The sequence below is a fragment of the Lithobates pipiens genome, unplaced genomic scaffold (genome assembly GCF_037356315.1).
Source record: "Lithobates pipiens isolate NorthernLeopardFrog02 unplaced genomic scaffold, aLitPip1_a1.2 Scaffold_19, whole genome shotgun sequence".
Classification (NCBI taxonomy): Eukaryota; Metazoa; Chordata; class Amphibia; order Anura; family Ranidae; genus Lithobates; species Lithobates pipiens.
In genome coordinates, this window is record NW_027507764.1 from 100,162,965 (window position 1) to 100,175,770 (window position 12,806).

Here is a 12,806-nt window from a genome sequence, read left to right on the forward strand (position 1 = left end):
GCGCGCTCCCGATGGCAGGGCGGCAAATTTAAAGGGACGTACATGTACACTCATTTGCCTACCCGTGCCATTCTGTTGACGTACATCGTCGTGCGCTGGTCGGCAAGCGGTTAATGATTAATCGTGCAGCTCTATTGTGTAGCCATTCTACCATACAAGCCTAATTGGTGGAGTGCTGCAGAGATGGTGGTTCTTCTGAAACGTTTCTCCTCTTTGCAGAGAAATGCTGGAGCTCTGTCAGAGTGACTATCGGATTCTTGGTCACTTCCCTGACTAAGGCCCTTCTCCCTCGATCGCTCAGTTTGGTCGTGCGGGCCACTCTGGGATGAGTCCTGCTGTTACTAAACGTCTTCCGTTTATGGATGATGGAGGCCACTGTGCTCATTGGGGCCTTCAGTGCTGCAGAAACTTTTTCTATACCCTTCCCCAGTCTCGATCCAATCTGGTCTCGGAGGTTTACAGACAATTCCTTGGACTTCATGGCTTGGCTTGTGCTCTGACAATCACTGTTAAGACGCCTTTCACACTTGAGGCATTTTTCAGGTGCCTTAGCCCTAAAAATTGCACTTGTAATGAAAGGTGGTTCCCATCTCAGCCCCTCTTTCCTGTGCTCGAGCTGGACTTTGATGGTCAATGGAAAAACTCTCTGACCGGTCGGGTAGTCAAGTCACCATACACAGGGTGTGGATGATCAAGAATACAAAGGTTTATTCCGGCTTCACAGAATAATATGCAATAAACGAAAAGGGGTCGTATAGGGGGAAGGCCCCATGAACAACCAATCCTATTCAAGCATTTATGCTATAAAATTAATATTAGCCTAATAGATATTCATAGTATTTCTGCCTAGAGACTGACTCAACATCACAATGTTTGACCTTATCACCTTGGCTTGAGACCAATGTTCTCAACACAGAATATATGTTCTTAACGTCCACGTCCTCTACATTTCCTTACATGTAAAGCGCCTGAAAAATGCCCCATTCACACCGGGGCGCTGTGCTGGCAGGACGTCAAAGTCCTGCAAGCAGCTTCTTTGAGGCGCTTTAGGAGCAGTGTATAAACCGCTCCTTAAGCACCCCTGCCAATTGAAATCGATGGGCAGCGTCTGCAAAGCACTTCAGCAGCTGCGCTTTGCAAGAGCTTTTAACCCTTTATTTGCCCGCTAGCGGCTGAGAAGCGCCTCTAAAACAGCGGTAAGGCCTGCTTCATACTGGTAGGACAAACGCTCCGACATTGGGAGCTCATGTAGCATGACGTGTAAAAATCAATGTTTCCCTATGGGAGCTGTCTTAACTGGTCCGACACAAGACGGTCTGACTTTGAAAATGCTCCCTGCACTACTTTGATCCGACTTTGATCCTACTTCAGCCCATTTAATATCACTGAAGTTGGCTCGCCGTCTTGACTGATCCGACTTTGGCATGCGACTTGTGCTCTGATCTCGAAGGGGAGATTTTAAAAACCACCAAATAAAAAAAAAAAAAAAGGCATGGGTTTCTCTGTCCAAGAGCATACCAGGCCCTTCAGTCTGGTATGGATTTTTAAGGGGAACCCCCTACTCCAAAAACAGCCCACCCCCCCAAAAAAAAAATACCAGACCCTTATCTGAGCACACATCCTGGCAGATCAGGATAGGGGGTGGGGAAGAGCGAGCCCTCCAACCCCCACCCCCCTCCTGAACTGTACCAGGCTACATGCCCTCAACATGTGGGGCCCCAAAGCACCCATGTTGATGAGGGCACTTGCCTCTTCCCGACAACCCTGGTCATTGGTTGTCTGCGGGGAACTTATCGTAATCTGGAAGTGACCTGTCCGGTTCTTCTCCCTCTGTCCGCTGTTTTCTGCGGGTCTCCTCCGCTGTCTTCTCGCACTTTTGCTCACTCTTTTTTTTTTTTTTTTTTGCTGGGTCTTCTCCGCTGTCTTCTCCCTCCTGTTCTTCTGATGTTGACTCGACGCTCTCTCCCACTCTAATGCAGGGTCCAGATTCAGATAAGCGCAGACCCTGACAACCAATGGCCAGGGTTGTCGGGAAGAGGTTGTCCTCATCAACATGCGGACAAGTGGCTCACACATATCTTTATGGACCTTGCCTTGTGCACTGGTCCAAATCATTTGGTGGAGGGAGCATTATGGTGCGGGGTGGGTTGTTCAGGGGTTGGGCTTGGCCCATTAATTCCAGTGAAGGGAACTCTTAAGGCGTCAGCATGCCAAGACTTTATGGACAATTTCATGATCCCAAATTTGTGTGAACAGTTTGGGAATGGCACCTTCCAGTTCCAACATGACTGCGGGCCAGTGCAAAAGCAAGGTCCATAAAGACATGGATGAGTGAGTTTGGGGTGGATGAACTTGACTGGCCTGCACAGAGTCTTGACCTCAACCAGATAGAACACCTTTGGGATGAATTGGAGTGGAGACTGCAAACCATGCTTCCTCATCCAATATCTGTGTCTGGCCTCACAAATATGCTTCTGGAAGAATGGTCAAACATTCCCATAGATGCACTCCTAAACATTGTGGACAGCCTTCCAAGAAGAGTTGAAGCTGTTATAGCTGCAAAAGGTGGGCCAACTCCATATTGAACCCTACAGACTAAGATTGGTGCGTGTAAAGGCAGGAGTCCCAATACATTTGACAATATTGTGTGTGTGTGTGTGTGTGATTATATATATATATATATTGCATACATTTTTGTTTTGACATACGGTCACCAGAACAGTACATAGAAACAGAGATATCACAACTCAGGGATCAACTTATACCATTTAAAGAAACAGCAGAATATACAGATAGGGAGAAGATTTTACAAGAACACATAAAAAAGTATGATAAAGAAATACAACAAAAGAAACAAAAGAAATTTAAGAGGGATGTGCTGGATTATAAAAGCCAGCAGGTTTACAAATGGCAAATAGAGGGCAACTATAACGAGGAAGACAATGAATTATCCATAATGGAAGAATCCAGGGAAAATCCAACCCAAGATACAGAACAGGAGTGGAATCAACCCACACACATACAAGACGGAACAGTAAGAAATGACATTCCACATACACCAGGGTATAGGAGACCTGAAAGGAGGACAATAGGAGAATATGAGCAAGACAGGTATAGGGGGAACCAAACTCCCCATACACCGAATATCCCGAGACACCACAACAGATACTCTCCTTTAAGGGAATACCCACAATACACCCCATTTAGAAACCGGAGATTTGAAAGAGATTTTTTTCCCAGGGGACAGGAACACAGACCACCAGGCCCGAGAGATACGAGACATGGACCCCAGAGAGAATGGAGACCTTTTCGATATCCAATAAGGAACCAACAGTACGGACACCCAAGAAGAAATGGTGGATGGAATCCGAGATGGACCAGAGAGGACAATACGAGGAGGAACTATGGGGGAAATGGCCATCATCGGAATCAAAGAGGGGAAGAAGCTCACTGGATACAAGACAGAAGAGCAGAAAACGCATACGAGGAAAGAGAGGAGGCCTCCAGAAAAAGAAGAAGGGAACAATAGGGGAGGGCATCTATAATTTAAGTAAGGTGGTTTTTACGGAGGAAGAACTCAGGGTGCTGGACATGGGCTTAAAGTTTGCCCCAGATAAGGGATTAGATAAATTTGAAACATACATAGACCTCCAAAGATTCGTGAGGAAACTCAACATCAAAAAATTTTTTGCAACCAAGAATCCCCACACGAAGGAAGATAATAACACATTCTACCAGCACTCGCAACTAAGAAACAACTCAACCTTCAATCCCAAAGTCCAGCAGGACGAAAACATTAAGGTTTTTAAGAAGATGGTCGAACATGACCTAAGGAACATAGAGGTGAGGAAAACCAAAGGAAAAGGAATATGGGACACTATTAAATCTATAGAAAAAAGAAAGGGAATCATCATCAGACCCGCAGACAAGGGAGGTGGTCTTGTCATTTTGGATAGACATGACTATGAGAAAGAAATGGAGAACTTGTTGAACATACCCAACACATATAAGAAGTTGAAGAAAAACCCGAAATCAGAATATGAAACTAAACTTAAGAAATATATCAAAAAAGGTAAAGATCTAGGCATTCTGAATAAAAAAGAGGCGAAATACCTAGTTCCAAAGGCGGCTAAGACCCCAGTTATTTACTACGTCCCTAAGATCCACAAAAACCAAACTCACCCACCTGGGAGACCTATAATAAGTGGAATTGATTCTTTGTTTTCCAGGCTAGGGGCATATGTGGACGGTTTCCTACAGCCCCTGGTAACAAAAGGAAGGTCATACCTAAGGGACAGCAAGCAATTACTAGAGGACTTGAATGGAATCCCTATCAGTGAAAGTGACATACTGGTGACGATAGACGTGGAATCGCTATACACAAACATAAAACAAGAGGATGGCATCAGCAGTGTGGAGTGGGCATTACAAGGACTATCGGATTTAAAACAGGAGCAAATAAAATATATCACTGAAGGCCTAAGGATGGCAATGACATCGAACTATTTCTGGTATAATGGAACTTTCTACACACAGACGAAAGGCGTGGCAATGGGGGCAAAGTACGCTCCAAGTGTGGCGAACTTGTTTTTGAACCGATGGGAGGAAGAACAAATTTATGGAGTGCATAGGCAAAATTTGAAATTTTACCGGCGATATATAGACGATATCGTATTGGTATGGGGAGGCACGGTAGAACAACTACAAGACTTTTTTGAAGAAATTAATGACAATATATACCATATCAAATTCACAGGAAAGTTTAACACCCAGACTGTAGATTATTTGGACCTCCAAATTTACAAACATGAAGGAAATCTTGGCACCCGAACCTTCTTCAAGACCACGGATCGCAATGGGTATATTCCCACAAATAGCTGCCACCATTCCAGGTGGCTAGGGAATATACCCAAAGGCCAGCTTCTACGGCTATATAGGAACTGTAGCAAAACAGATGATTTTGACGAGCAGGCGGAAATCGTCATCGAAAGGTTTAGAAAAAAAGGATATAAAGAAAAAAATCTCCGTAAATTAAAAAATGAAGTAAAACATATGGACAGGAAAAAATTAATTGAAGGCAAGAAAGTAAAACCAAAACAAAACCTCCATAACATTGCATTCCTCACAGGGTATAATAGACAACATAAAGATGTGGAACGTATTATTAAAAAACACTGGCCGATTCTACAAGCAGACAGCTCACTCCAGGCCATGTTGCCGAACAAACCACGGTTCATCTACAGGAGGGCTCCAACACTCCGAAACAAATTAGTAAAGAATGTGGTGGACCCACCAAAACAAATAAGAATCTCTGAGACCTTAAAAGGATTCTATAAATGCGGAAATTGCCTTCCATGTAGAAATAGTAAAAAAACTGAAAAAAAGAAAACGAGTTTTAAATCCACCTCTAATGGAAAAGAATATAAAATCAGGGAATTGATTACTTGTAGCAGCTCACACGTTACTTACGTCATTGAATGTCCTTGCCACAAGCAATATGTGGGAAGGACCACTAGGGAGTTAAAAGTCAGGATAAGGGAACACATTGCAAATATCAAAAAAGGCTTCCAGAAACACAGTGTTTCCAAACACTTTAGGGATTTCCATAATCGGGATCCTGGACAAATGACTTTCTACGGAATAGACAAAATAAGAGGCCACTGGAGAGGAGAAGACAAAACGATCAAAATATCCAGGAACGAAACTAAATGGATTTTTAATTTAGATACCCTCCAGCCAAGGGGAATGAACATAGAACTAGACCTCAATTGCTTCTTAACTAACTTTTAACAATTAACTGATCGCCCCAGCATTGGATAATGCTGGACGAATATTCCGCAGTCGAATGTTACCCATACACACACATATTATAGGATCCCGACAAGACCTAACCACATATATAGTAGCCTATTCTACACCTCATGGCCCAACCTTTCTTGGGTTCAGGTCGAATGTTATCCATTCAAAATACGTTAGAGATGTCTGAACTACAATAAGACCCCCTTCTTTTTAAAATTATCCAAAAGTTCCCCTGAACGTAATATACAGTTACAATATCACAACCACCTATAGGACGATGCTAGTTAGATCTCCTTAGCACCTCCATATAGAGTTTTATTTTAAATTAATGTCTCCCCAAACAACTTTCCTCTGGAATAATTCCCTCTTTTATTAGTATGTACAAAAGATTTTTTAAATACATAAAAACCTTTTCATGTAATTTTTATAATTTTTATAATTCATATAATTTTTATAAATTCTCATGTGTTTTCTCTAATATTAATGTGTACCCCCCTGTTTACATATGAATTTTTTATATAAGTATTTTTTATATAAGTAATTTTTATATTTTTTGTATTTTTTATATATGCGAATTCTACATGTATTTATATGCATATATTTATTTATTTACTGTATTTTTAGTGTTATTCCCAGACAAGAAAAAACTAATTATAAACATCCGGTCAAATGGGAAATGACTAAGGAATGTCATCTAAATTGAGTGTGGCTCATAGGTAGGCTGCAGTGCTCCAAGACTAATTATGCCTATTACATCGGTTTTTCTTAAGGGCGCTAGGGGGCAAAATTGCTTTTATCCCTAGCAAAGAAAGGGCATCCCATATCCAAAATGGCGCTGTTAGTTCAGCGCAGGCGTAGTGGAGCACTACACCCTATTTAAGCAATAAGGTGCACCAATATGGCCGCTCCAGAGGACGTCGTAGTGACGAAACGCGTAGGGCGTGGCCACGTTGTGTGCACTCGTTTGAGACGAACGGAGTTTTTACTATACGCATATGCTTTTAATACAAAATGTGAGTAGATTTTAAATTTAATAAACGAACGATTTGGTTAAGAACGTATTACACTATGGATATGTCTTTCCTTATACATTAACGTTGGATATTACACGGACGGAACAACGAAGCTTCACCCAGTGCACCTGCAGCAGCCAGAGAGCGACACAGTGGCTTACATTGTGAAGGTTCATCTAGCCCCACGAGGGCATTAACTCTGGTGAGAGCATTTATATACCATAGCACAGAGTGGCGCACCGGGGATGAAGTTTTCTAAGTGAAAGTCCACACTATTTGCACAAGTGAATCAAATACCCCCCATTGATTTTTTGTAATCATTACAACAATAATCCGAAGAGGCAGCACTATCAAGCCAAATATTAATTTTGGACTTATATTGGACTCAGAAGCGTCTTCATGCGATTATTGGTTGAAAACATTGTTGATCTGCACATTTAACGCCTTTATGCGGTTTTTTGGTTGAATGATTTCTGATCCTTGGTTGCTCTGATCTGTAGTTGTCTTTTTGCACAATTTTTTGCACATGTTTGCACAATCTGTTTTCAACTAATATATCATCGAATACTAATAACAATTTCACCTTTTTGCACATTTAATGAATGTTTTTAATAACTTGATACGCACAGGACAATTAACACTCATTTGTTGTTTTATTATAATGAAATGTGAATGTTGATTTCACATTATTTACACATTATCTACACATAGTTTGCTTTGGACAAAATTGCTTTAGGATATCTTTGCACGGTAGCACTAACAGTTTTTTCTTTTCTCTTCTCTTTTTTATATATAAAAAACAAACACTAGGGCTTGATAAGTTAATTTATTTTATCACTGATAGGGTTTAGCGCCATACCTTTTTTATTTCACATTTTCACCATAGTGGCGCTGGCTGCTGCTCTGGGGAGGGGATCTGGATTTTTTTTTTTTTTTTTTACACCGATTGCTTATACAGCGATTATCACTGTAACAAGCAATCATTTGTACACTGAGTGGCATACTTTTAATTTGCCATTGCTTGTTTACTATTGTGATAGCTATGATTGGCCACAGCTATCACATGGTATGGGACCACCATGATTGGTCTTATACCCATGTGATCAATTGGAGAGAACAGAGATCACAATAGAAATCGATGGCTATGAATGACAACCATTGTTTACAGCTGATGTGATTGGTCATGATGGTTAACGCTAGCTTTCATTTTGTTCAGACGGCACCCGCATCCAAGGCTTAGTGAATGTGATCAATCAACATAATATATCTTGCCCTCATAGTGTTTAGCAGTAGGAGAAAGCGGGAGAATAGTGCCATTTACCACTGTGTATACGCTTACATCTGTCTAGTCATGCAGTCTGCTCAGATAAGAAAAAGGAAGAAATTAAGATTAGAAGGGAACTAAAAACTGACGCATGCTCCGTAGATGACAACAGCTGGTCTACACAATCTCAGTCTGCAGTGGGGACACAAGAGAATATGGGACAGCTGAAGAATATGGGACAGCTGAAGGTGGGATCAGCCATGTATATTTCATTCTACACAAAGCAAATGCTTTAGCCAAATTGTGAGTATGCACACTCTGTTAGATGACATGTAATGAGTTTTCATAGTCTGGGTTTAATGACTCATCAAATGTGTGCTGAGGACTTTGATATGACTGCATTTAGAATTACACCTTTTGTATAGTCAGTAATTCTCCTGTTTGTTTTTTTTTTTTCCCAGAACAACATGCACAGGATGGTATTGACCATGAGTCCTGATAAAGACTATAACAAGAAACAAGCAGAGCTCGAGCAAGAAAAACTGAACCAGAAGGTCAAAGCTTTGACAGAAGCAGATCGAAAAAACATTTATGAGAAAGGTTACCTAGCTAAATTGCATGTCTTTACACGTTTTAAAAGTGCTTATCCACCCAAAAGAGATCTTAGCTGTTGATTGTAAATTCAGAATTTTTTTTTATCTGCTGCCGGTAACTGCACAGTCTAACTGAAGCAACGGCACGTACGTACCGTTGCTTCAGTGCATGCAAATACAAGGCATATCTCCTAAACCGTTTAGGTTTAGGAGATATCCAGGGTAGCTACAGGTAAGCCTTATTATAGGCTTACCTGTAGCAAAAAGCGTGTTGTAAGGGTTTACAACCACTTTTAATACATTCTATGCATTAAAATAAACCTGTATGCAGCAGCCCCCCTAATACTTACCTGAGCCCAATCTCTATCCAGCGATGTACACGAGTGAATACAAGACTTTACAATCACTTTAATAAATTGAATCTGCTTCTGACTTCTTACATCAATCAGCCATAACTTTATGACCACCCATCCAATATTGAGTAGGCCCCTCTTTTGCCACCAAAATAGCCCTGACCCATCGAAGCATAGCCACCGCTGCAGGTATACTGTGGTAACTGTCACCAAGCCATCAATAGCAGATCCGCGTAGGTTGTGAGGTGGGGCCTCCAGGTATCTGACTTTTTTTCCAGCACATACCAAAGATACTCAGTTGGACTGAGATCTGGAGAATTTGCGGGCCAAGTCATCACCCTAAACTCATTGTGTTATGGATGTATCAAGGTGGGGATGATAGTGGCGAGTCTGGTGGCGACAATTTTTTTTTTTTTTTTTTTTTTTTTTTGACATCCAAGTTTAAAAGTGAAATGGGCCTGTATGAACCCAGTTCAAGAGGATTGTTCCATTTTTTTCATAGACGTTTTCTGATGTCTTGGTTTCCAGAAGGTAGGTACAAGCCTTCTTGCCAGATGTCATTGTAAACACTGAGGAGGGTGGGTTCAACCAACTCGTGGAGGGACTGGTAAAATTCTCCTGTGACTCCGTCAGGGCTAAGGACCAGGGACTTTGCTAGGGGCTAGTTGGCAGATGGTACTGGAAATTTCTAGGCTGGATATGGGTGCATTTGCGGAGTCTAATTGGGAAGGAGTAACTGATGGTAGGTCCAGTTTGTCAAGGAATTTTTGAGGGTTGCTGTAATGAATGGGGCCTGGGGCATATAAGGAAGAATAAAATGTTTGCATGATTCTATTGACCTCCTGTGGTGTGCTTGATCGTGCCTGAGGAATCCTGCAGGGCAGTGATATGCGTGGGCCTTTGCACAGTCTCGCCAGGAGCTTGCCCGATACAAAATGGTGTCAACATGAGCTTGCTTGGTCAATTCTAGGATATCTGCCCATGTATCGAACTCGCATTTGGCCTTACACCATTCATCTCTATTTTCTGGGGAGTCTTGGGTGAAAAGGGCTCGTTGAGCCAAGCTTAGGCGGGAACTTGCTTTTCTATAGATAGGGTATTTTTATCATAAGAGGCAGCTTATGATAGGATGCGGCCCCTTAGGCCTTACCTGCATCCCAGTAAAGATTAGGGTTATCGACATGGGAAGAATTGGCAGTGGCAAACTCCTTCCATGCCAGAACCACATATGTCCTGAAATCAACGTTGTTTTGAAGGTATGATGGAAATCGCCACAAGAGAGGATTGGACTTGGATACCGCATCATTAAAAGATACCGAAACTGGGGCATGATCAGCTATGGCTATTTCACGGATTTCGGTCTCTGGGGTCATAGGGACTATGATTATCTGTGCATAAGATGTAGTCAATTCTTGTGAAAACCTTGTGGGGAGTGTAGTAGAAAGTGAATTCTCTGTCCAAAGGGTGGAAGAGACGCCACAGGACAGTAAATTGAAGTGATTCCATAGTGGAAGGGAGAAGGGTTTGCTCTGGGTTATCTACGTAGTTTTTTCATGCAATGATAATCAGAGTGTGTCAGATGGGTTTCCTGTAATAAAGCAATGTCAGTTTTCTGCCTCTTGAGGTGTCTTAGTATCTTGAGTCTCCTAAGATCCTTTTACATTCCATGAGGTGATTCTCATGGAGGGGGAGTGTGGAGTGGTGCTGTTATAATAATCGTAAGAGTGATTCCCAAGGATGGGGAGATTATTATTACGTTAGGGGTTGGATGGGCAAGTTCCCCAGCTGGATCATCTATTGCCTTAAAAGTATGCAGGTGATCAATAATAGGAGGAGTAGGTGAAAAAAGAGGGAAGAGACATTGAGGGGCAACCAAATAACAAAGCTTCTGTAAGATTTCTTTTTTTCCCACATGGGTTCACAGTAAAAGCCAGCTCCCGGAGACAGACCCTGTGAGAGGTATAAATGGTCGCCTGTTTGGTGTGGAAGTGCGATAAGGCAGACTTGTATTATCATTAAGGGAGGCATAACAACTGCTATTATTGCGACCCCAGAGGAAAAAGAAACAATAGTAGGCAAAGCTTAATGGGTAACCATATGACATTTGGGTAGTAGTGTGCATTAGAATGTTTGTGAGCGGTGATAAAATCATTATATTGCGTAAGAGTAACTTTTAATATTACCCGGAAGTACGATCAGGAAAGTTCCATATCCAAGGAGTGAGCGAGCATTAAAGAGATTGTTTGAGCTGGAGGACCTAAGACGTTTCGGTGAGTCCTCGGTCTTGATTTGGCGCTGGGCTGGTGGTAATCGCAGGGCGCTTTTATCGAGGTAGTGGTCCATTGGAGCGCGGTGGGGGAGCTATCCGGAGGGCCAGCGGGGCTATCCGAAGTGTCTGCGGGTGGCAGCGGTGTTCTGGGCCAGTTTTATAGGCAGTTATGTGGGCTGTGGAGCTCAGGTGAAGTACAGCTTCTCCATGCGGCACCGGAAATATTGTGTTCTTCAAACCATTCATGAACCATTTTTGCAGTGTCCGGAGGCATTATCCTGCTGAAAGAGACCACTGCCATCAGGGAATACCATTTCCATGAAGTGGTGTACTTGGTCAGCAACAATGTTTTGGTAGGCTGTATGTGCCACCTTCCATACGGCATCCTAGTGCCATCTCTTCAGATAAACAACGCACACACACCCAGCCATACACATGATCTAAAAGAAAATGTGATTCAACACACCAGACCACCCTTTTATTGCTTTGTGGTCCAGTTCTAATACTAATGCACTCATTGTAGGCACTTTTGGCTGTGAACATGGGTCACCTGAGCGGTCTGTGTCTACACAGGCCAATAAGCTAAAAACTGTGATGCACATTTTTAAGTTTTCAACACGTCCGCTTCAGGGACAGCATGTTTACTTGCTGCCTAATCTATCCCACTGGCTTTCAGATGCCATTCTAACAAGCTAATTAGTGTTCACTTAACCTGTCATAATGTTGTAGCTGATCGGTGTATGTCTCTCTTCTGTAGCAAGGCCTCTCTTAGTTTATGGCTGTTTCTGCCTACCCTTGCACCCATCTTTTGGTTGTTCCCATTTTGCTCTTTTTCATACCCATATTAGAAATGAAAAACCCCAAGAAAGAGTTGGATTCCTCCATAATGGCCCTAGCAGGCGTATAGAGCAGAGCAATATCCCCAGCCAAGTCCCAAGATTTAAAATGCCATTAGGAGCCATAATTATCCTTCTAATATGGGCAGGCAGTTACACTGACAGGAAGCTCAATGAACTACCATAGCACTCAACGGCGCCTTGGTAGTTTATTTAGAACTACAAGCCGGTGTTCTGGCATATTCAGTCCGGCCATCATATAGTGTCCGCCCCGTACTGCGCATGCGCAGCACGGAGCAGAAGAAGCTTTGGAAAATCTCCAAAGATGAACGTCGCCTGCGCCATGAGTGGAGGTGGTAGCCCCACCATCCAAGTGGACATGGGGCTGGGAAAATTAGAGGGCCCCTCGCGGGCTCGCTTCGCTCGCCACGCTTCGCTCGCCACGCTTCGGGCTCGGCCTCTCTGCGCTCGGCTCTTTTATATTCCAACTCTATGTCCACTTGGATGGTGGGGCTAGAACCTGGACTCACGGCGCAGGCGCCGTTCATCTTCGGCTATTTTCGGAATCTGTGTGTGCTGTGTACTGCGCATGCGCAGTACACAGCGGACACTATGCGATGGGGGGACTGTATATGATAGGACACCGGCAGCCTTAAAGGCTGTTTGGTATTTTGTAGTT

The 12,806-nt window shown here is 42.8% G+C and overlaps 1 protein-coding gene across 1 annotated transcript in view; it reads left to right on the forward strand.

Moving 5' to 3' along the window:
- The window catches only part of PITRM1 (pitrilysin metallopeptidase 1), an 88,061-nt gene that overhangs the window by 46,465 nt on the left and 28,790 nt on the right, over positions 1 to 12,806 (forward strand). The window contains exon 14 of the mRNA XM_077491110.1: positions 8,538 to 8,676. Within this exon, the coding sequence (XP_077347236.1) occupies positions 8,538 to 8,676 (139 nt within the window). The remainder of the gene's footprint in view (positions 1 to 8,537; positions 8,677 to 12,806) is intronic.